The sequence below is a fragment of the Chiloscyllium plagiosum genome, unplaced genomic scaffold (assembly GCF_037043375.1).
Source record: "Chiloscyllium plagiosum isolate Xiang-an unplaced genomic scaffold, Cpla_swu_hap1 HiC_scaffold_5, whole genome shotgun sequence".
NCBI lineage: Eukaryota > Metazoa > Chordata > Chondrichthyes > Orectolobiformes > Hemiscylliidae > Chiloscyllium > Chiloscyllium plagiosum.
The window spans coordinates 105189295-105215246 of NW_028270143.1; the positions used below are offsets into that span (position 1 = coordinate 105189295).

Sequence of the window (25952 nt, forward strand, 5' to 3'; positions counted from 1 at the left end):
TCTCACCTGCTCTAGAGGTATGTAATAAAATCTCTGAACATGTTGATGAAAAAATAAACATAAAGCCTAGTAATCTCTTATCTAGGCTCCCTGAATTAAAGTTATCACATCACAAGCAGATAAAAGAATAACTTTGCCCTTATCTTAAATAATAGTGCAAAATCAAACATTTCTCAACCAATGACGTTTATTGAATAGTGGATGCAGTGGTCTCTTAGGCAGATGGTCCATTAAAAGTAGAGCAAGAAAAGAAACACGTCCATGTAACTCAGTTCCTTTGGAAGCAGTGGCTTTTTGATTGTCAAATTCTTCTCTGGCTTGTCTGACCATAGTCTTGTCATCTGAACATCTGTGAGGCCCTCCTGGGGCATCTCAACTTCTGCCTCCTTGTTTGAGGAGATCTTATGGCACTCCAGCTTATCCATGCTCCAAGTGATCCTCTGGTTTGGTCCAGTGATGCTTATTGTCTACACTGGTCCAGCGCCACTACTATCTCCTGCTTATGCAGGTCTTGAAACAGTTGATGCCTGCTGTTTCTTCTGAGGGGCAAGATGCCAAGAAGAATGGCAGGGTTGGACTACCCAACTTGATGTAGCTTTCAGGAGATCTGTGGAGACAGTAATGTTGTGCAGATGATTCTGCTTCTCTTGGATCTTTGCACTGTCAGCCTGCTCAATCATGCCTAAGAGGTGCCTCCATCACCTCACAAAGTTTCCACCTGGCCTCTCTCTCCAACTATCATGGCAATCTGCATTCGGTGTGGCTTCAAAGGACAGCTCCTTACAAGCAACATGATATGTGCACAGTGATAATGCTTATTGTCTAAAGTACTGAGCATATCAATGCATCTTCCTACAAAAAATTGTCAGCTTGTATTCAGGAAAGTTGAAGCAGAACCCTAATAATACAGCCTTAGCATAATATTGCTGCCAGCAACCCACCCTCTCCCTTGTGCAGCTAACCAAGGTGCCAGAACATGATGGCCATTTTGGATGGCTTATGCCAGTGGGGACAACTATTGCTGATTAGTAATGGTAGCAATCAGTTAACGGTGTTCTTTGGAGCCACGATTTCAAGAGATCGCACTGGAATGTTACTACTTGGGTTCCACAGATATGCTGGCACCGTAACAGTTGAGGGCAGCTGCACTGATTATCCACTTCATGGATAGAATGGACAGTTGGAGTCTTTTTCCCAGGTTAGAAATGTCAGTTATGAGAGGGCATAGGTTTAAGGTAAAAGGGGAAGTTTGAGAGGCAATCTTTTTATACAAAGGGTGATAAGTGCCTAGAATGTGCTGACAGAAGAGGTGATAGATTCATTAACAATTTTTAAGAGGCATCTTGACAAATACATGCACAGGCAGGGAATAGAGGGATATGGACCACATCGAGGCAAAATGCTTTTCACTTAGAAAGCCATCATGTGTCAGTGCAGGCTTGGTGGGTCAAAGGGCCTATTGCTGGACTGTTCTTTGTTCACCCACTTAATAGCTGACCACTTTAGTCAACCACAACATGCAAAATGTACTCATCCCTAATAACAACTCTTCCCACTTTGGCTGCAGCAGATATTGTTCCCTCTTTTCAGATATTGTAACACTCTAATTCAAATTTTCTGTTGTCAATTCTTTCTCAAAAATAATTTCTTGATCCCATCATTCTTGCAAACTATCACCCCATTTTCAAACTCTCTTTTCTCTCAAGTTCTTAAAAACATTGCTGCTTCTCAAATCTGTCCGCACATTTTCTACTGAACAGGTTTCTACCCTTGCTACATATGCTATAAAAGTCATAGATGGAACCTTTGTGAAAAATGTAAATGATTCCTCTTTGTCTTTTTCAACTTATCTGCAGCCTTGAATATAGTTGCCACATCATTCCCCTTGAATGCTCTCCACCATCATCCATTGGGAGAGAAAGTACTCATCTGGTTCCACTCTTAGAGAGCTAATTATAGCCTGTGAACCACATTCAATGTTTGTACTTCTTACTCATGTGCATGTCATCTGTGGTGTTTCTCTAGATCTATTCTTGGTCCCCTACCTCCCTGCAGCATAATCCAAAAAATGCATTTTCATGACACCTAGCTCTTCTTCATAGTAACCCCTCTCAAATATATCCACTGTCTCAAAATTATGTCCAACATGTCATCCTGAATAAGTAGAAATGTCCTCCAATTAATACTGCCAAAACCAAATACAGTCTCCAAGAGAAATTCAATTTACCTATCCCATCCATGTCCTCATCAACTGCCCCTGAGGCTGAACAAACTACTTGCAAATTTGATGCCATATCTGACCCAGAAATGTGTTTCTCACATATGTGATACTAGTAAGTTATTTCAATCTCTTTAACATATCTCCCAAGACCATCTTACCTCCAAGTGGTTGAAACCATGGTCCATGCATTAGCTCCTTCTCGACTTGGCAATTCATGCACTCCTATTCACTCCCCCACATTCAACCCCACATTCATCTAAATTTCTCATGGTCTTCTCCTGGGTATCGTTACTTGTATCCAGTAACAATGGAAGTTACTGTACAACCCTCTGCCATCTGACCTCCCAAGAAATCAAGGACTCAATTTTAACACTCTCACCCTTATTTTTAAATTCGTCCCCATCTCTATAATCTCCTCTAGCCCCAGAACCCTGAGGTATTTGTGCTCCTTTAATTCTGGCCTCTTGACTATTCAATACTTTGATTGAATCATTGTTGGTGACCATAATTTCATCCGTCAGGGCCCCACATTTCTGGAATCCCTTCTCTTCGCCTCTCAAGCACTCTTTCCCCCTTTAAAACCTATGTTCCTGGTAAGGGTTTTGGTTTTTCAGTTCAAGTGGCTTAATGTTATACTTTGCTTTAAAATGTTCCTGTTTTGCACCTTTATTGCATTAAAGGCACTTCATAAATGTGAGATTTTGTCCAACCATTTTTATGGAAAAATAACTTCTAATCAGCAGTTGTTTAATTACTGAAAACACAAGTACTTGCTACTGTTGTTAAGCTTTATTAATCTGTTTGAAAGCACAGACAACACTTAGAATGATGTGTGCAATGTATGATTAAAAAGCTGATGCATGTACAATCAAGCATAGATCATGAACAAATTTCCCAAGATTAGGTATGATGCTGAGCTTCATGAGAAGCTCTAACTTAGATGTTGAATTGCATAAGAGGACAAAAACAAATCTTTAAACTGTGTAAATTGAGAGGATTATCAACAATCCCTCTGTAATTTTACATTAACATGGAAACTATCACTTCATACAAATTCAACAATTAAATTTTCCAAACAGATATTATCATTTAATCATTACTTCACGACTAAATTTATTTTTAGGAAATCTGTAACTTAAGTTTCTAAATATAAATATATGGGATTTGAGTCCTATCTATTTGAAATGTATTCTTCACCTTTTATTATTTCAGATTTTTTTTTTTACTTTAAATTACATAAATCTAGTATGCACAAAATGTACTTCTATTCACATTTGATCTCTATGGACAAATCTCTTTTGTGTAATAAAGAATGGAAGGTATTGTTTTACTTATTTCTTTCATTTTTCTATGACCTTACATTCCTCCATGTTGCCTTGATTTCATAGTTCCCATCTCTCACATTTTAGATGCGTTGGCCTCTTTGTGTGTTTCTACCTTGTCTCCATGTTTTTTTTTGAGCATGCATTCAGTTTTGCCAATTTTGAACTTTATTTCTTTGATGGAAATTGGATCATGCTGATAAATTTTCTATGACAACCTTGAGACATTTTCAAGCTTTTTCTTTATTGCTCTGATTAATTAATTGCCGAAACTAGTAGCTGTTGGCAAGTCTGTAAATGTTCTGATACATTTGGAAAAGAAAAATGCTTCAATAATTTTTATATATAAAACAGCAATATTATTGTCATAGAGAAAATGTTCCAATGGTGTTGTAGCGTGGATAAATGTATTATGTACAGGCTGACAACCATAAAGCATCAGAAAATCAATTTACCTTAAACGTTGACCCCAATTTATTTTTGGATTATTTCTTAATCACAAAAAAATGAATCATTTGGCGTTGTGATAATTTCTACATCAAAATTTAAAATTTGATGTTTCTGTTCTGTCCTGTTCAAAGTAATGCTCCATTGTTTCAGGAGTCAAGTTTAACTGCAAATTGATCAGCATCTCTGCTAGCAATTCGATGAGAGGCGTAGTGATAAAGTGATTTTAAAGCTTCCTTCAATTTATGCAGTCTGCCCAAAGTATTTTCTTCATTTCCTGAAGCAGGCAGCTCTGGTCGTTGTGAACTTGAAGATAACTTAGCTATGTTATATTGCTTCAGTTTCTCTCTTTCTTTATTTCTGGCTAATTCCTCATTCTTTATTTTGTTTTTTATTTCCAAGTTTTTGTTCAATATCTCTTCTTTTATTTCTGCCTGTTTGTCACCTAATTGTAAATCCTTATTCAGAATTTCGAGACCTAATTCTGGTTGTACTCGAGCAACTGACAAAATACTTGGTTCAGGATGTCGAGAACGTTCCAACTTAATTGGCTTTCTTTCAGTGCCATCACTGTGTTTCTCTCCTGAAAGTCTTGTAATAGCACTAGCTTTGACTGCCTCCATTTCTTCAATAATTCTTTCTTTATCTTTTAATATATTCTGTTTCTTGACTTCCTTTGTATCTGTAAGTTGGTAACATTAATTAATAGCTATAACCTAGGTCAAGTTCCCCAAAATAAAAGATTTGGCAAACATGTTAAAAGTAAAATAAGATTTGCATTTAATAGACACATTAATAGTTAAAATTTTCAAGTAATATTACATGCAACAGTATTAGATGGAATACCTAAAATTACATCCAGTACGTCCTTTTGAAAATAATTAATTCCATTCATAGACATATAGGATTAGAATAAGGCCAAACAGCCAGTCAAGCTTGCTCTATCATTCAATATGATTGTGGCTGCTCAACCATTTCAATTATTTTTCCCACATTATCATCTTAATGCTGTCTGTTACTGATATTTAGAAATCAGTCAATCTTCACTTAAAAATACTCAAAGACTGAGCTTCCATAGTCCTCTGGGATGTTGTGAAACTTGAAAGGGTTCAGAAAAGATTTACAAGGATGTTGCCAGGGTTGAAGGATCTGAGCTATAGGGAGAGGCTAAACAGGCTGGGGCTGTTTTCCCTGGAGCGTCGGAGGCTGAGGGGTGACCTTATAGAGGTTTACAAAATTATGAGGGGCATGGATAGGATAAATAGGCAAAGTCTTTTCCCTGGGGTTGGGGAGTCCAAAACTAGAGGGCATAGGTTTAGAGTGAGGGGGGAAAGATATAAGAGAGACCTCAGGGGCAACGTTTTCATGCAGAGGATGTTACGTGTATGGAATGAGCTACCAAAGGATGTGGTGGAGGCTGGTACAATTGCAACATTTAAGAGGCATTTGGATGGATATATGAATAGGAAGGGTTTGGAGAGATATGGGCCGGGTGCTTGCAGGTGGGACTAGATTGGGTTGGGATATCTGGTCGGCATGGACAGGTTGGACCGATGGGTCTGTTTCTATGCTGTACATCTCTATGACTCTAATCACAGTCCTCTGAGAAAAATAAAACTCTTCACATTAAGGTCCTAGCCTTATTTTGGAATAGTGTCTCCAACGAGGAGAAATATCTTACTTGCATCTACTTTTTCAATCTTTTTAAATATTTTGTAGATTTCAATTAGATTACCTGATTTACTTCAAAACTCGAGAGAACGCAAGCCCAGTTTGCCCAATCTCTCTTCATAGGGCAGTTCCATCATCCCAGAAACAGATCTAATAAACCTTTGCTACACTCCTTATGCAGCAATAACATCCTTCCTAAGTGAGTAATCCAGATGCAGCTGAACCAAACGTTCTATTCAATTGAAGCAAGGCATCACTATTCCTGTCCTCAAATTCTCTTATGATCAAAGTCAACATAACATTAGTTTTTCCAATAGTTAGCTGCTTCTGCACATTAGCCTTCAGTGACTTATTTTCAAGGACACCTATACTTTCTAACCTTTAACTGTTTACAAAATATTCTGCTCAATTATTCTTCCATTCTTCCTACCATCATGGATAACCTCATATTTTTGGACCTACTACTCAATCTGACATATTCCTAACTCAGCAGTATTACTACAGAATCAGCTACTATGTCCAGAAGGACATATCTGCCACATTGGGCCAACATCAGGTGATGAGGGAACTAGAAAGAGGGAAAACATACTTCACCTTAAACTTAACCCCAGTGATATATGTTGCTGATGCATGTATTTGGTCATTCGGGAGCCTAAGTTCCGTGTTCACACTAAAGATATCATCCATATCGAGTGGCATTACATCTGCGCTAAATGAGACTAGCTCCATCAAGAAACTATTGGAGTATCCATGAGACACTATGGGCCATCAGCAGCAGTAGAATTTTATGCTCTCATAGCTTCTAACTTCCTAGCCTGGCATATATCACTTCCTGTCACAACCTGTCATGACTACCAAGGTATGTAGTCAAATCCTTCAATAAAGAGTACAGGAAAGCACATCAGGAACAGCATCAGGTCATAAAGTCATAGAGTCAGTGAGATGTACAGCATGAAAACAGACCCTTCAGTCCAACTTGTCCATGCCAACCAGAAATCCTAAATAAATCTAGTCCCATTTGTCAGCATTTGGCCCATATCCCTCTAAACCTTTCCTACTCATATACCCGTCCAGATGCCTATGGATGCGCCAGCCTGCACCACTTCCTCTGGCAGCTCATTCCATACATGTACCACCCTCTGCGTGAAAACGTTGCCCCTTAGGTCTCTTTTATGTCATTCCCCTCTCACCCTAAACCTATGCTCTCTAGTTCTGGATTCCCCCAACCCAGGGGGACCTTGACTCTTTATCCTATCCATGCCCCTCATGATTTTACAAACCTCTTTAAAGGACATCCCTCAGTCTCCAACGCTCCAGGGAAAACAGCCCCAGTCTATTCAGCCTCTCCCCATAGCTCAAATTCTCTAACCCTGGCAACATCGTTGTAAATCTTTTCTGAACCCTTTCAAAGTTCACAGCATCCTTCAGATAGGAAGGAAACCAGAACTGCACGCAATATTCCAAAACTGGCCTAACCAACGTCCTGTACAGCCACAACATGATCTCCTAATTCCTGTACTCCGTGCTCTGACCAATAAAGGAAAGCATACCAAATGCCTATTCACTATTCTATCTATCTACGACTCTACTTTCAAGGAGCTATGAACCTGTACTCCAAGGTCTCTTTGTTCAGCAACACTCCCTAGCACCTTACCATTAAGTTGGATAAGTCCTGCGAAGGTTTGCTTTCCCAAAATGCAGCATTTCGCATTTATCTAAATTAAACTCCATCTACCACTCCTCAGCCCATTGGCCCATCTGATCAAGGTCCCGTTGTAATCTGAGATAACCTTCGTCGCTGTCCACTACACCTCCAATTTTGATGTCATCTGCAAACTTACTAACTATACCTCTTATGCTCTCATCCAAATCATTTATATAAATGATGAAAAGTAGTGGACCCGGCACTGATCCTTGTGGCACTCCACTGGTCACAGGCCTCCAGTCTGAAAAACAAACCTCCACTATCACCGCAAGATCTAACCTTGCTAAGCAGTACGGTTGAACACCTTGCTGAAGTCCATATAGATCACATCCACCGCTCTGCCCTCATCAATCCTCTTTGTTACTCTTCCAAAAAATATAATCAAGTTGTTGACTATCGCTAATCAGTCCTTGCCTTTCCAGATATATGTAAATCCTATCCCTCAGGATTCCCTTCAACAACTTGCCCACCACTGACATTAGGCTCACCGGTCTATAGTTCCCTGGCTTAGCCATATCACTATTTCCCATGTAATGGTACTACATTAGCCAACCTCCACTTTCTGGTACCTCACCTGTGACTATCAATGATAAAATATGTCAGCAAGGGACTCAGCAATCACTTCCCTAGCTTTCCACAGAGTTCTAGGATACACCTGGTCAAGTCCTGGGGATTTATCAACCTTTATGCATTTCAATACATCCAGCACTTCCTCCTCTGTATATGGACATTTTTCAAGATGTCACCATCTATTTCCCCACATTCTATCTCTTCCATGTCTTTTTCCACAGTAAACACTGATCCAAAATACTCGTTTAGTATGTCCCCCAACTCCGGCAGCTCCACACTAAGGCTGCCTTGCTGATCTCTTCTCTCCCTAGTTACCCTTTTGTCCTTAATCTATTTGTGAAAATCCTTTGGATTCTCCTTAACCCTATTTGTCAAAGCTATCTCATGTCCCCTCTTTGCCCTCCTGATTTCCCTCTTAAGTATATTTCTACTGCCTTTATACTCTAAGGATTCACTCGATCTCTCCTGTCGATATCTGACATATGCTTCCTTCTTTTTCTTAACAGAACTCCCATTCAGCATTCCCTCCACCTACCAGCCTTTCTTTTCACCCTAACAGGAATATTCTGTCTCTGGACTCTCGTTATCTAATTTCTGAAGGCTTCCCATTTTCCAGCTATCCCTTTATCTGCGAACATCTGCCCCCCCCCCCCCACCGCAATTAGCTTTTCAAGGTTCTTGCCTAATACTGTCAAAATTGGCATTTCTCCAACTTAGAACTTCATCTGTTATATCTGGTCTATCCTTTTCCAGCACAATTTTAAAACTACTAGAACTATGGTCGCTGGCTCCAAAGTGCTCCCCCACTGTCACCTCAGTCACCTGCCCTTCCTTATTTCCCAAGAGTATGTCAAGTTTTGCACTTTCTCCAGTAGGTACATCCACATACTAACTCAGAAAATTTTCTTGTACACTCAACAAATTCCTCTCCATCTAAACCCTTAACACTATGGCAGTCCCGGTCTATGTTTGGAAAGTTAAAATTCCCGACCATAACCACCCTATTATTCTTACTGATAAATGAAATCTCATTACAAAATATATTTCTCAATTTCCCGCTGACTATTAGGGGGTCTATAATACAATCCCAATAAGGTGATCATCTCTTTCTTATTTCTCAATTCCAACAAATAATTTCTTTGGATGTATTTCCGGGAATATCCTCCCTAAGTTCATTACCAAAAACACCAATCCCCCTCCTCGCTTGCCTCCCTGGGTCCCACCCGCCCCTAATCTCTACTATTTTAAGCCCTCCCAAGTAGCTCCAGCAAATCTCCCTGCCAGTATATTAGTCCCCTTCCAATTCAGGTGCAATCCGTCCTTCTTGTACAGGTCACCTCTACCCCAAGAAGAGATTCCAATGATCCAAAAATGTGAATCCTTCCCCCATACACCAGCTCCTCAGCCACGCATTCATCTGCTCTATCCTCCTATTCCTGCCCTCACTAGCTTGTAGCACCAGTAGAATTCTAGACATTACTACTCTCAAGGGCCTTCTTTTTAAATTTCTGCCTAACTTTCTATATTCTCCCTTCATAATCTCATCTTTTTCTCTTCCTATGCAGTTGGTACCAATGTGCACAATGACCTCCTGCTGAGCCCTCTCCCTTTTGAGAACACTCTGCATCCTCTCTGAGACAGCCTTGATCCAGGCACCAGGGAGGCAACACACCATTCTGATTTTTCGCTGCTGGCCGCGGAAATGCCTGTTTGTGCCCCTGACTAGAGAGTCCCCTAATACAATCAATCTCTTGGAACTAGATGTACCCCTCATTACATTAGAGCCAGTCTTTACCAGAAACTGTTCGTGCTACATTCCCTGAAAGTCCATCATCCCCTGCATTTTCCAAAACAGCATACTTGTTTGAAATGGGGATAGCAACAGAAGACTCCTGTACTAGCCACCTACCTCACCTACCTTTCTTGGAGTTAAGTCAAATTCAGCCATCTGCCAGACTGTATTGGCAGATTTTCTCCCTTCCTATAAACTGCCATCCATCACACCTCTTACCTCTTGTAAATTCCTCATTGCCTCCAACTGTGGCTCCAACTGATCTGTTCGATCTGACAGGATTTGTAACCAATGACATTTATTGCAGATATCATCCTCAGTCACCCCTAAACACTCGTGAAACCCCCACATCCATAAGAAGAGCATATCACTCTATTCAAGACCTATTTGCTCCTTCTAATCTACAGACCCAGAAAATAGCACCATCTAATTGGTCCACAAAACACTGCTCTAGGCTAACTTAATACTCATGGCTTATATATTTTTTAAATTTTGTACCTAAAAATGAGATCCAAACCTGGTGAAGCTACAAGACAGGACTACATGCATACTAAGCAGCATGTATGCAATAGACAGTGTTAAACAATCTCACAATCAACTGATGAGACCAAAGCTCTGCAGTCCTACCACACCCAGTTGTGAATGTTCAAAATCACAACACCAAGTTATGGTCCAACAGGTTTAATTGGAAGCACTAGCTTTCGGAGCGACGCTCCTTCATCAGGTGGTTGTAGAGTACACAACCGGAGCGGCGCTCCGAAAGCTAGTGCTTCCGATTAAACCTGTTGGACTATAACCTGGTGGTGTGTGATTTTTAACTTTGTACACCCCAGTCCAATACTGGCATCTCCAAATCAGTTGTGAATGGTTATGGACAATTATACGACAAACTAAAGGACACATTTTCATAAATATTCCCATTTGCAACCCTTTTAACGCAACATTCCAAGTTGATGATCCAGATGAGAACCTTTCCATCCCAGTTATTATCTCTTTCAATCTCTTCTGTCAAGCAGAAGATACAAAAGCTTAAACACATGTACCAACAGGATCAAGAACAGCTTCGTCCCCGCTGTTATTAGACTCCTGAATGGACTTTTCAAATTTCAAATCTAATATTGATCTTGCTTTTTGTGCACCTATTTTGCAGCTGTAACTTTATATTTCTCATTCTGTTTAATTACCCTACAATCTTTGTATGTTATGATATGCCTGTACTGCAGGCAAAACAAAAATTTTCAATGTACTTAAGTACATGCGACAATAATAAATTAAATCAAATTAAAATCAAAATCAAAGATGTCAGTCTCCTGCCAATTTGACTCACTCCAATATCAAGCCATTCTGTTGTATCAACTGCTGAAAAGACACAAAAAAGGAATAAAACTGGACAGGCCACCTACCATTAACAAAGACACTGGAGATGGCAATGGCAAATTCAGCCATGTCAACCCCACATAGTCCTCCTAACCAACATCTGGAGGCTAATGTCAGAATTGAGAGAGCTATCTTAAACTCGTTAAGCAAAAGCCTGACAAAGTCACACTCATGCAATCATAACTTACGTGCAATGTCCCGACAATACCATCACCAGCTGAGAGGGAGTTGTCCTGGGAGTCCTCCAATCTAGTCCAGACAGCATGAAATCTCACAGCTAAGATCAACCATGAGTAAAGAAACTACTTGCTGATTACCACAAACCACCCATTTCACTGACAAATCAGTACTCTTCCATGTTGACCACCATTTTGAGGAAGCACCAAGGGTGGCAAAGGTTCAGAGCATATATTGGATGCCATAACTGGCTACAACTATACACAATTCATAAAAATGACTTGGATGAGCAAAAATGAATGCACTATAGCTGTTATGGCCATAAAAATGACCTTAAACTTTGAGTTACCTGACATGTTAACAGATCACCATGTTCCAATGCTAACATTTCTGTCTTGGCCTGCTACACTACTCCGATGAGGCTCAACGCAAGTTGGAGGAACAGTATCTCATTTTCTGCTTGGGGAACTGGCAGAACTCATTGTAGAGTTCAATAAGTTTAGAGATGTATATCCCTTTCCACATATTTTACTCACTTCCACGCCCCTGGTCTTGTCATGACAAGGGTTGCTTCCATTACTACCAACTAATTTTCAGCCACTCACAGTTGCCAGTATCAACTCTTGTTCTCTGGCTTACTATCAACAATCACTTTGTTTGCTTATCTTTTTTTCCCTCTGGATTCAGCATCTAAGGTGATATTTATGGAAACAATCTGTTCTGAAAAAGTGTCTGAAAACTTATGAGAAAAAACAGAGTCATAGAGTCATATGTCAAGGAAACAGTCCAACCAGTCCAAGCCGACCATAATCCCAAATTAAACTAGTCCAACCTGCCTGCACTTGTCCCATTATCCCTCCAATTCTTTCCTACTCAAGTTATCTTGACTCTTAACTGCCCTCTGGGCAATTAGATGAGCAATAAGTGCTGGCCTAGCCAACGAGGTCCTCATCCTGTGAATTAATAAAAACAAGAAATAGAGGTACTTTCAGAAGAAAAATGTGGCAAGAGGTATTGGAAGAGAGCAGGAGTATGGCATTGAGTTAGGGGATCGGCATGATTATGCTGAATAGTAGTCCTTTTTGATGTTTTTATATTAATTAGTAATCAATTACTGATTTTAAGTAAGAGCAAGGATCAAGCTGATTGGAGCCAAGACAGAAGGCAAACCATCCTGACCTCATCAAGATGAGGCCTGTCTGGTTTTTAACACTTACTAGATCAGTTGTTTGCTGATACTCAGGTAAGATGCAGTTTATTTGCCTATAACAAGGCGTACTGTATTGCTTGCAAGACAAAGCTTTTCATTGTGCTTTGGTACACGCAATAATAAGTTAATTCAGTTCAATTCAATTCAATTCAATACTGAGGAACAAAGGAATCTTGACTCTCCCTGAAGGTGAGATCACAGGTAGATTGGGTGGTGAAGAAGGCTTTGTTAGCCTGGGTGTAGAATATAGGAGCAGGGGACTCTTGTTGCAACTTTATAGAGCATTGGTTAAGCTGCAGATGAAATATTGTGTGCATTTCTAATCATGATTGCAGTGGAGAGGGTGCAGAGGGTATCCCTTGTTTTTGTGCCATACAAACCTTAACCCTGGCTCTCTATTCATAGATGCTTCTATTCTCCTGAATATTTCCAGCATTTTAGTGTTTAAAATAATTTAACTGCAGTTATAAACAACTTACAACACTGCATCAGTGATATGGTGCAAAAGATATTTTTGCAGTTAATCTCCACATTTCTTGTCAGAATAAGCTTGTCCAGATGTGGATACTTGCATAAGCAACATTTTAAAGTATGAGATATGTACCTGCAGAATGAATTGACAATTTTAAAAAAGTAATATGATTAAAACAAACAAATCTGCAAACAGTAGCTAAATGTATCTTTATGGCTCCAATAGGACAACTTCTTTTCAGTACTTTTTTCTCGAATATACATGTAAGAAAACATAGCAAAACCAATAGTAGGAATAGACCACACAGAAACTGGAGCCTGCTCTATCATTCATGGGATCATGGCTGATCTTCAATCTGTTATTTTTCCTTACCCTATTCTATTATTCCTTTATTCAATTAGTGTCCAAGTATCTATCAATCAATTTCATTCATGAATATACTTAATAACTCAATTTTCAGAAAGTATTCAATAACATGCCACAGAAAACACTAATATGCAAGATAAAGACTAATGTAATTGGGGGCAATAAATTAGCATGAACAAAAAATTGATTAATGGGCTCACATGGTCATTTTAGAGTAATACTCTCATGTTTAGAAATGCTGTCATTTGTATCTTGATGCAGCTCCGCATGCAGATGGCGGTATTACTACCATTTGGAAGGCAAGATGAATGAAATAAATATAAAAAGTGGTAAATTGTGTCCAGCGTGTAGAGTACACTCATTTAAATGAGCAGAACGTTCTGTTACAGTCCTGTTATTTGTCTTGTATATAGTGTTTGGAGAGTCACAAGATATTTTTCTCACTGGAGATTTCCCATCTACTGAGCTGAGTTTGCAGCCACAGTATTTATATGGTTGGTTGAGTTAAGTTTCTGATCAATGGTAACCTCCTAGAGTATTGATGGGGAATTCAGCAATGGTAATGGCATTGAATGTTATGGGGAGATGGTTAGGCGTTTTTCTTATTGAGTCATGCCTGAAGTTTGTGCAGCACAGATGTAACTTATGACATATCAGCCCAAGCCTGGTCTTGTTGCTCTTGTTTTAGAGAGATATCAGAAATAAAAAGAAGTCTGGGTTTAGAGAAACTGGGCAAGTAGAACAAGATGCCAAGTGTTCTAATTCACCAGCTGGAATATAGATACTGACTCAGATAAGGATGAAGGAAGCTCAGATAGACGTCACTTTGGCTTTGAATTTCACAGTTGTCAAAGTCTTCCAGAGTAGCATGCCACTCCTGCAATCTGTCCTTTCATAGGATAGTGTCAGTGTTAGTACACAATTCTAAGGGATGAGCTGGCCATATGGCTGTGTGAGCTCCTCACGAGGTGATCAGTACCCTTTATCATGCATTAATTTGAATTCCATCACACTGACACAGGACACACCAAAATGCCAACCTCTGCAGGCTAGGGTGCATATCATCCACCATGCCTATACTGAGCTTCCTCAATGGGAACTGAGTCGTCTTTCACCTCCAAAGTGGCAGAAGAACTAGAATTAGTAAACAAACAAATAAGATCGACATTGGAGACTTGCGCAAGTGATTCAGAATTATTTCTGTTAATCCTTGGCCTTCTCCTATTTCCCATTCACCTACTTCCACTTGACAACATTAGTCAAAGACACAACCTTAGCTTTCACATGTATACTGTTGACACACTGCTTGGGACAGACAGTGGAATTGTGGTAATGTCACTGAACTAATAATCCAGAGACCCAGGCAAATAGTGTTGGGAGGTAAAAACAATGACTGCAGATGCTGGAAACCAGATTCTGGATTAGTGGTGCTGGAAGAGCACAGCAGTTCAGGCAGCATCCAAGGAGCTTCGAAATCGACGTTTCGGGCAAAAGCCCTTCATCAGGAATAAAGGCAGTGAGCCTGGAGCGTGGAGAGATAAGCTAGAGGAGGGTGGGGGTGGGGAGAAAGTAGCATAGAGTACAATGGATGAGTGGGAGAGGGGATGAAGGTGATAGGTCAGGGAGGAGAGGGTGGAGTGGATAGGTGGAAAAGGAGATAGGCAGGTAGGACAAGTCCAGACAAGTCATGGGGACAGTGCTGAGCTGGAAGTTTAGAACTAGGGTGAGGTGGGGGAAGGGGAAATGAGGAAACTGTTGAAGTCCACATTGACGCCCTGGGGTTGAAGTGTTCCGAGGTGGAAGATGAGGCGTTCTTCCTCCAGGCGTCTGGTGGTGAGGGAGCGGCAGTGAAGGAGGCCCAGGACCTCCATGTCCTCGGCAGAGTGGGAGGGGGAGTTGAAATGTTGGACCACGGGGTGGTGTGGTTGATTGGTGCGGGTGTCCTAAAGTGCTGTTGGGATACAAGTTTGGCTTCTACTACAGCAGCTGGTTAAAATTTGAATTTAATGAGTAAATCTGGAATATAAGGCTAATTTCAGCAAAGGCGACTGTCAATCTACCAGACTGTTGGAAAAATTTGGATGGTTCACCAATGTCTTTTAAGGAAGGAAATCTGCATCTTTATCTGATCTGGCCCACATGTAAATCCATATCCACACTAATCTAGTTGACTCTCAATTATGCTGTAAAATGACCTAGTAAGTCATTGAGTTCAAAGCAACTTGTGTTGGGCAAAAAATGATGGCCTGGCCTGTGATGCCTACATCTGGAATTCTGTTGCTCATGTCTCAACTCATAGCAAATCACAATCCCCGATAACCCCACGTTTGCTGTGCTTCACTAGGCCCCAGCCAAGCAATGAAATGGGTTTTAAAATTCTCATTCTCAAATATCTCCATGTCATTGCAACTCCCTATCTCTGAAATGTCCTCCAATCCCACAACCCTCCAGGATATTTATGCCAATCTAATTTTGAGCTCTTATGCATTCCCATTAATTACTGTTGCCAGACCTTCAGTTGCTTCTGCACCATACTCAAACTACCTCCCTACAATTTTCTGCCCGTCTACCAAACTTTCCTTCTTTAAGACACAGAAGGAACATATCTTTTTGGCCGAGCTTTTGGTTATCTGATCGGATATTTCCTTATGTGACTTAATGTTACATGGTATCTACAATGTAGCAAGATGTGAAATTGCCAGTGTTGGACTGGGATGGACCAAGTCAAAAGTCACACGACACATTTATTTGAAATCACAAGCTTTCGGAGGGCTGCTCCTTCGTCAGATGAAGTGATGTGGGATATCAAACAATGACAAGATAGAATACAGGAAAGAGATGGAATGCTCAGTGACCTGGTGCAAAGATAACAATCTCTCCTTCTATGTCAGCAAAACTAAAGAGCTGATCCTGGACTTCAGGAAGCAAGGAGGAGGATACACCCTTATCTATAAAAATGAAGCTGAGGTGGAGATGGTTGAGAGTATCATATTGCTAGGAGTGACTATCACCAACAATCTATCATAGTCCACTCACATTGCTGTGACGGTCAAGAAGGCACAACATCTCTTCTTCCTCAGGAGGCGAAGGAAATTCGGTATGCCCATAAGGAACCTGACCAAGTTTTACAGATGCACCATAGGAAGCATTCTATCTGGGTGTATCACAGGTTGGTAAAGCAACTGCTCTGCCTGGGATCATAAGAAACTACAGAAAGTTGTGAACACAGCCCAGACCATCACGCAAGCCAACCTTCCATCCATTGACTCCATCTACACATCTTGTTGCTGCAGAAAGGTAGCCAACATCATCAAAGGCTCCTCCCAAGCCGGTTATAATCACTTCCAACCTCTTCAGTCAGGCATGAGATACAAAAGCTTAATCACATGTGTCAACAGATTCAAGAACAGCTTCTTCCCTGTTATTATTAGACTACTGATGGGCCTCTGAAATTCAAATCTAATGTTGATCTTGCTTTCTGTACACCTTCTTTGCAGCTTTGTATTCCTTGCTCTGTTCAATCACCCTATATTCTGGTATGTCTTTGTGTGTTATGATCTGTCTGTGCTGCAAGCAAACAAAACTTATACAGTACTTAGGTAATGTTACAATAATAAATCAAATTAAAATCACCATCTATGTGCTCCTCACCTCCCCTAACTTCAGCTTCAGCATAAAAAGGTATCTACCTCGATGTCCTTGATGAGCACCTCTCCATTCTTGACCAGCATTGGAGTGGGGCATTAGGTACATAGACTGCAAATAGTCTTGACTGCATGAAAGAAACTACACACATCATTGTTATTAGCTAACTGCTAGATCTCCAGCACTGATCCACCCATCACCTGTTTTATATACCACAGGTATTTTAGAGAATCTCAGCTTTCAGCCATCAGTAGAGCTGCTTCAAATTCAGGGATGAGCCAAAGGGTCATGAGACATTCATTTATCTTGGAAGGAAGTTTCTGGTTCTGCAGAAGGGTCACTGGACCAGAGATGTTATCTCTGCTTTCACTCCATAGATGCTGCCAGACTTGCTGAGTTTTCCAAGCAATTTCTGTTTTTGTTACTGATTTCCAGCATCTGCATTCTTTGGGTTTTTTGTTTGACTCTTCACTGCCCTTTGAAATAGCTACCAGGCCACTCAGTTATATGATTCTGTTGTAAAGCTAGAAAGTCTCAGAAAAGGAATGAACAGGGCGGAACACTTGGCATTGACTAAGGCACCATAAATGACAACACCAAAAGCAGTCCTTTCGACTCTGCAAAAGCCTCCTCACTAACACCTGGAGTCTAGTGCAACAATTGGGAGAGCAGTCTTTTGGACCTGTCAGTCTGTTGCTGGGCATGGTTGTATTCATGGAATCATAGCTTACAGACAATGTTCGAGACAAACCATCACCATTCCTGGGCAAGTCCCATCCCACCAGCAGGACTGACCCACCAGAGGTAGCAGCACAGTGGTAAACACTAGTCAGGAGGGAGACTCCCTATTGAGTCTTAATATTGACTCCAAACACCAGGAAGTCTCATGACATCAGGATAAACATGGGCAAGGAAACCTCCTGCTGATTACCATGTACTGTTCTCTCTTGGCTGATAAATCATGTTGAACACCACTTGGAGGAAGCACTGAGAGTGGCAGCTCTCTGGGTAGGGGATTTCAATGCTGAAAATGTGTTGCTGGAAAAGCGCAGCAGGTCAGGCAGCATCCAAGGAACAGGAGAATCTTCAGGATCATTCCTGAAGAAGGGCTTATGCTCGAAACGTCGATTCTCCTGTACCTTGGATGCTGCCTGACCTGTTGCGCTTTTCCAGCAACACATTTTCAGCTTTGATCTCCAGCATCTGCAGTCCTCACTTTCTCCTAAAGGATTTCAATGTCCATCACCAAGAGTGGCTTGTCAGAACCACTACCGACTGAGCTGGTCAAGCCTAAAGAACACAACTGTTTGACTGCACCCGGGGCAGGGAGGGAACTAGCAAGATGGAAAAATATATTTGATCTCATCCTCACCAATTTGCTTACTATGGATGCAAATGTAAAACTGATCACAACACAGTATTTGTGGAGAAAATGCGTGCCTTCGCATTGAAGATACCTAATATTATTTTGTGTGGCACTATCATCTTGCTAAATGGGGTGGACTTTAAATACTTAAGGCTGAACACATAATGCATGCTCAAAACTCTGCAGCCAGAAGTGCCTGGTGGATAAACCACTTCAGCGTCCCTGAAGGTCACCAGAATCTGAGATGCCAGTTTTCAGCCATTTCAGTACACTCCATATGATAACAAGAAATGGTTGTAGGGACTGAATAATCCAAAGGCAATGACACTCCTAGCCAAGCTATTCTAGTACAGTTACAACAGAAGCACATTCCCAAAAATGTGGAAAATTGTGCAGGTGCACAAAAAGCAGCTCAGATCCAACAAATTCAATTATTGACTCATCGGTCTACTCTCAATTATCAGTAAAGTGATGGAAGGTGTCATCAACAATGCTATCGATAGCAACAAAAAGAGAAATTGCTGGAAAAGCCCAGCAGTTCTGGCAGCATTTGTGAAGAGATATCAGAGTTAGCATTTTGGGTTGAGTGACCCTTCCTCAGAAGGATGGTAGACAGGAAAATGTTGATTTTTACACAGAAGATAAGTTGGGATAGGGGGTAAGGAGTAAACAATAGATGGGGATAGGGCCCAAAGACAGCAAAGAACAGTTGGACAGACAAAACAGTACATAACGATCCAACCCACTGGGGTGAATAGCCATCAGTCAAGATTAGAGTGAGGATTCCTGATGAAGGGCTCCTGCCTGAAATGTCGATTTTCCTGCTCCTCAGATACTGCCTGACCTGCTGTGCTTTTCTAGCTCTACTCTAATCTCCAGCATCTGCGGTCCGCAGTTTTGCCTGGATGAATAGCTATGAATGGGGACTGTTCGTGGCTAATAATGGGTTGTGTATAATAGCAGTCTATATGATAACAAGGCCTGATGTGTGGGATGGGGTAGGACATAGGAGACTCCGAACCTAAAGTGTTGAATTCAATATTGAGTCCAGAAGGCTGCAGGATCCCCAAGCAGAAAATTAGGTGCTCTTTTTCCAGGTTACCACTAAGCTTCACTGGAAGACTGCAGGATGCCTGAGACAGAAAGAAATATTGACCAGGAAACAGGGTGGTGTGTTGAACTGGCAGGCAACTGGAAGCTCAGAGTCTTTTCTGCAGACAAAATGTAGGTGTTCTGTAAAGTGGTCACTGAATCAATGTGATGCTTCCATAATATAGAGTAGACTACATTGTGAGCAGTAGACGAGGTTCTTCTGCATATAAACCAACAGTTTCCTAGCTACCATCAGTTCAGAGGAGGGGTCTGATTTCTCTCCAGAGATGCTGCCAGACCTGCTGAGCTTTTCCAGCAATTTCTGTTTTTGTTTCTGATTTACAGCATCCGCAGTTCATTTGGTTTTCATGCTATCAATACTTGCTAAGTAATAACCTCCACACAGACATACAGTTTGAGTTTCACCAAGGTCACACAGTTCCTGACTTCATTACAGCCTTGGTTCAAACACACACAAAAGAGCTTAACTCCAGACGTGAGGAGAGAGTGACTGCCCTTAACATCATGACCACATTTGACCCAGTATGGCATCAAGAAGCCTTAGCAAGTCAGGAGCCTATGGGAATCAGGGAAATGCTTTCCATTGGTTAGTGTCATACCTGGCACAAAGAAAGTTGGTTATGGTCGTCAGAGACCATCAATGCAGGAGTTCCTCACAGTAGTGTCCTCAGTCCAAGTATATTCAGCTGTTTCACAAATGATCTTCCCTCCACCATAAGTCTAGAAGTGGGGATGTTCACTGATGATAGCATGATGTTCAGCACCATTCATGATTCCACAGATAATGAATTAGTCCTTACCCAATGTGGCCAGACTTGGATAATATCCAAATTCGAGCTAACAAGTAGCAAGTAACATTTACACCACACAAAAGCCAGGCAATAACCATCTCCAAAAAGACAGGACCATTGTCCATTAATTTTGGGGGCTAAGGGGTTGACTTATCAAAAACAACTAAAGAGGTTAGGCCTTTTTTCATTACAGTTCAGAAAAATGAGGAATGATCTTATTGAAGTATACAAGATTTTGAGGGGGCATGACAAGGTAGTGGTTGAGATGAGTAAGGATTCTCAAACTAGGGAACAATGTTACAGAATAAGGGGTCATGCGAACTGAGATGCAAAGGGATTTCTTCTCCCAGACGGTAGTGAATATCTGGAATTCATCTTTGTCGAAAAGTTATGGAGGTGAGTTCACTGCAAGTATTTAAGGAGGAGGTAGGTACACTTTTGAAATATCAGAGAGTTTATAGCTATGCTGCGCTGGCACAAAAAGGTGAGCTGACACCTGGGGCAGATCAGCCATGATCTTGTTCAATGGCAGGGCATTCTTGAGGGGTTGAATGGCCTGCTCCTGCACCTATATTTCATGGTCTTTTGTACAACTCAATTCTGAAAATATACTAGGATAATTATTTTTGACAATACGCAAGTTTTGCATTTTTATAAACAACTTAATCTGCAGACTAATATTTAATAAGTAGATATTTAGTGTGTCAGAAATTCCCAACAGACACTTGCTGAAACATAGCTAAGTTAAAAACACAATTAAAGCAAAGAAGCTGGAGATCCTAAACAAGAACAAAGAAGTTGGAGAAACTGCAGGTTAGGCAGCATCTGTGCAGCAAAAAAAAATGTTTTGAGAATCCAAATGTTAAATTTGCTTCTCTCTGCACCAACTGCAGAGTTTCTCGGGCACTTGTTGTTTTTATTATAAGCTAAAAACTCCCAGATGTCTATTGTTATATTCAGTCACACTCATAACTTTGAATTTGAACTTTTCTCAATCTGCCATTAGTTCTATTTAAATGCACACCCAAAAACTGTTAAACCACAGCATAAGGGCCTGGAGGCAGGAAAGAAATGGTGGACTGCTGGGTAGTCCAAGAGAACTGAAAATGTGTTGCTGGAAAAGCGCAGCAGGTCAGGCAGCATCCAGGGAACAGGAGAATCGACGTTTCGGGCATAAGCCCTTCTTCAGGAATGGGGAAAGTTTGTCCAGCAGGCTAAGATAAAAGGTAGGGAGGAGGGACTTGGGGGAGGGGCGTCGGAAATGTGATAGGTGGAAAGAGGTCAAGGTGAGGGTGATAGGTCAGACTGGGGTGGGGGCAGAGAGGTCGGGAAGAAGATTGCAGGTTAGGAAGGCGGTGCTGAATTCGATGGATTTGACTGAGACAAGGTGGGGGGAGGGGAAATGAGGAAACTAGTGAAATCCGAGTTCATCCCTTGTGGTTGGAGGGTTCCTAGGCGGAAGATGAGGCGTTCTTCCTCCAACCGTCGTTTTGTTGTGGTCTGACGATGGAGGAGTCCAAAGACCTGCATATCCTTGGTGGAGTGGGAGGGGGAATTGAAATGTTTCTCTGAAACGCTCCGCAAGTAGCCGGCCTGTCTCCCCAATATAGAGGAGGCCACATCGGGTGCAGAGGATGCAATAGATGATGTGTGTGGAGGTGCAGGTGAATCTGTGGCGGATATGGAAGTTTCCAAGAGAAGTCCAAGAGAACTTACAGGGCTGAAGGACCTGTTCCCTTGCTGTGTTGTTCTAAATAGGCAAGTTGTGCACTGGACTCCTCTGAGCTCCCATTCACAAATCAGTTTTCCATTTGGAAGCTGCGCGGGGCTCTGGCTCCTCCAGTGCATGCAGTCAGAACCAAGTATGTGGTACTGCAAGTGGTTCAGCTGTACAGGAGAAGAGGAAGAAGGAAACTGAAAGCAATATGGGATTCCATGGATTAGGCTGTAGACAGACGTTTCAGTGACAATAGACATGATGTGTTGCCTCCCTGATGCCAGGGTCAGGAATGTCACAGAACAGCTGCAGGACATTATTCTGGGAGAGGACGTCAATGTTAGGACCAATTACTTCATTAGAAAGCCAGATGTGATCCTGCAATCAGAATTTAGGGGTCTAGGTAGAAAATTAGCAAGCAGGACCTTAAATGTACTAATTGCTGGATTACTCCCAATGCCACATATAAATGAGTATGGAAATACACGTAGGTGGGTAAAGCAGATGAATGTGTGACTGGAAAGATGGTGCAAGAGGGAGGACTTGAAATTCCTGGGATACTAGCACTGTTCTGGAGATGATGGTATGTACAAGCTGGACAGGATGCATCTGAAAATACAATTGTTATGGCACCTTACGTTAGTACTATGAGAAGGGCTTTAAACTAACTTGACAGGGATTTGGAAACTGAAAGGGGATAATAGAGAAGATACCAGACTACAAAAAATACTTAAGAGATACAGTAGACACTAGCAGAGAGAATAACAAGTTAATAGGTGAAGTCACCAGAAAGAAATTAAAATCTAAATCTAATTTACTATGAATGTGAATATATGGCATATAATAAAAAAGATTGGGAATCTACAGACACAGATTGCCGTCTGGAAATGTGTTGTGACTCAAGAAAGGACAAGTTAAATATCCGTGGGTATAATGCTTTCGGAAAACATAGAAAAAGGAAGGAAAGGAGAAGAGTGGCAGTATTGGTTAAAGAGCACATTACACTGGATTGCAGAAAGAGGATGCCTCAGAGGGTTCAAGGAATGCACCAATTTGGCTAAAACAAAAAGGCTACAATTATGTAGCTCGGTATAGTCTAGAGACCACCAACTAGTGGTAAGAAGGAAAAGGAACAAATCTGCAGGGAATTTACCGACAGATGCGAACATTACACAGTACTAATGATGGGGTTAAAGGTACTATGAGAAAGTGAGGACTGCAGATGCTGGAGATCAGAGCTGAAAATGTGTTGCTGGAAAAGCGCAGCAGGGCAGGCAGCACCCAAGGAGCAGGAGATTCGATGTTTCGGGCATAAGCCCTTCTTCAGGAATGTACTTAAAAGGTACTATAAGGATAACAAGTGAGAAATGTTCCTAGATTGCATTCATAGGATTTCACCAACAAGAAAGAATGCACTGTTAGACCTAGTTCTTGCAAATGAGGTGAGGCTCAAGGATCAAATATCAGTGGGGGTCAACTTGAAGTTCAGGATGATGGTGGAGAATAACATTAGTCAATCCAGAGTAAGAGAAGGTTAATTGCTGGAGAGCCAACTTTAATGGGGTAAGAATAAACTGGACTGGATTAACTGAAACAAGAGGTTGGTGGGGAAAACTCTAACTAGACAACAGGCTACTTTTAAAGTGGAGATGACTTGGATAAAAATGGGAAAAATAGGACAAACAAATCCTGAGCTCCCTGATGACAAAGAAGAAAAAAAATCTATATGACAGATGTCAGGTAGTTAATATAACTGAGAACCAAGAGGAATATGAAAGGTTGAGGGGAAGTGAAAAAGCAATTAAGAGAAGCAGTGAGAAATTATGAGAAAAGACTGGCAGCTAACATAAAAGGAATGTCCCAAAGTCTTCTAAGGGCATATAATGAATTTTAAAATGGTAAACACAGGGCTAGGGCTGAATAGAGAGCAAAAAAAGGATTTTCACTTGGGAGCAGGGGGTATGGCTGAGATTTTAAATAAATACTTTTGTTAACAGAGAACATTGAACATTACAGCACAGTACAGCGCATTGAACATTCTGCGCCGCCCTGTGAAAGCAATCTGAAGCCTATCTAACTTACACAATTCCATTCTCATCCTTATGCCTATCCAATGACCACTTAAAAGCCAGTAAAGTTGGCAAGTCTACAGCTGTTGCAGGCAGTGCGTCCCACACCCCGACTACTCTGAATGAAAGAACAACCTCTGACTTCTGTCCTATATCTATCACCCCTCAATTTGAAGCTATGTCCTCTCATGCTAGCGATCACCATCCTAGGCAAAAGGCTCTCACTGTCCACCTGATCTAACCCTCTGATTATCTTGTAGGTCTCAATTAGTTCAACCCTCAACCTTTTTCTCTCTAATGAAAACAGCCTCAAGCCCTCAACCTTTCCTCATAAGACTTTCCCTTCATACCAAGTAACCTCCTAGTAAATCTCCTCTGAACCCTTTCCAAAGCTTCCACATCCTTCCTATAATGCAGTGACCTGAACTGCACACAGTACTCCAAGTGCGGCTGCATCCGAGTTTTGTACAGCTGCAGCATGACTTCAAAGTTCCAAACCTCGATCCCTCTGTTAATAAAGGCAAACACACCATATGCCTTCTTAACAGCCCTATCAATCTGGGTGGCAACTTTGAGGGATCTATGTACATGGCCAATTCCATGCCTCCATATTCTGTTTTTAACAAAGAAAGAGATGCCACCCAGTCCACAATGACAAAGGAGGGAACTCAAGGTCACTTGAAGGGTTCAAAATTGATAAGGAAGTAATGTTGGACAGACTGTTAGTACTTAAAGTTGACAGGCAATGAAACAGGCAATGAGATGCACGTCAAGATATTGAAGTGAGAGTGGAAATTGCAGGGGCACTAACCATAATCTTTCAGTTTTACCTAGACTTAGGAGTGGTGCCAGAAAACTACAACATTTCAAACAACAGAGCCTTGTTCAAAGCCCGAGCAACCTGAACCTATTTTGTTCACGAGACCAATGCCTCTATCAGGCATCAATTTATTATGATCCAGTACAGGAAAAAAAAGAAATGATTTCCTATGCTCCACAAGGGTAACAGTCATCATCTTCTCACTGCAACCTTACATTCATAGCACCATCACTCATTCGCACTCTGTCACTCTCCAGCCATGTTACGTAGACATGTTCACCTCATTATCATATCCATGATATGTATTGAAGGGTTTATACTCACCTATCGCTAATGATCTTTTAACCAGGCTTCCCAGGCACTGCACTTCCTACTAACTTACTGTGGAGGGATTGCCATAAGGCAGAACTATTCCCAAAATTCTGTCATTCTTTATCAAACAAATAAGGAGGAAGGTTTGTAATGTAATTCTCCAGCTGTTGGAATTGGGACTCTTGCTTCTCCTGGTACATGATCTAGATGTTGATGTGCAGGGGACAATTTCAAAACTTGCAGGTAACACAGAACTTGAAAGAACTATAAACAGTGAGAAGAATAGTGCAGAATGTGAAAGTAACTCACCTATTCAAGAAGAGAGAGAAACAGAAAATGGGAAATTATAGGTCAATTTGCCTGACCTCGGTCATTGGTAAGATTTTAGATTTCATTATTAAAGATGAGATTGCAGTGTACTTGAAAGTGCGTGGGAAAACATGACTTCAAAAGGAGAGGTCTTGCCTGACAAATCTGTTAGAATTCTTTGAGGAGGTAATGAGTACATCAGACAAAGTAGAGCTGGTGGACGTGATCTATTTGAATGTCCAGAAGGCCTTTGATAAGATACCACACCTTGTTCCCCAACTGGAAACCACAGATGAAATGCAAAGTCCACTCTCTACTGGAGTCCAGGTCTGAGACATTCAAGTCGGGTGACTCTGAGCTATACAGGAAATCTAAGTACAATCTTCGCAAAGCCACCAGGGGTGCCGAGAAATAGTACCAGACTATACCAGAGTCTCAGGGTAACCACATGAACATACATGTACTTTTATAAGGTTTACT

The 25952-nt window shown here is 41.2% G+C and overlaps 1 protein-coding gene across 3 annotated transcripts in view; it reads right to left on the minus strand.

Moving 5' to 3' along the window:
- Positions 1-2972: 2972 nt before the first annotated feature.
- The window catches only part of LOC122550094 (uncharacterized), a 146765-nt gene continuing 123785 nt past the window's right edge, over positions 2973-25952 (minus strand). For all 3 annotated transcript variants that reach the window (XM_043690664.2, XM_043690666.2, XM_043690663.2), the window contains 2 exons: positions 12972-13096; positions 2973-4672 (listed from right to left, as the gene is read on the minus strand). In XM_043690664.2, coding sequence (XP_043546599.2) covers positions 4140-4672; positions 12972-13096 — 658 coding nt within the window. In that variant the 3' untranslated portion in view covers positions 2973-4139. The remainder of the gene's footprint in view (positions 4673-12971; positions 13097-25952) is intronic.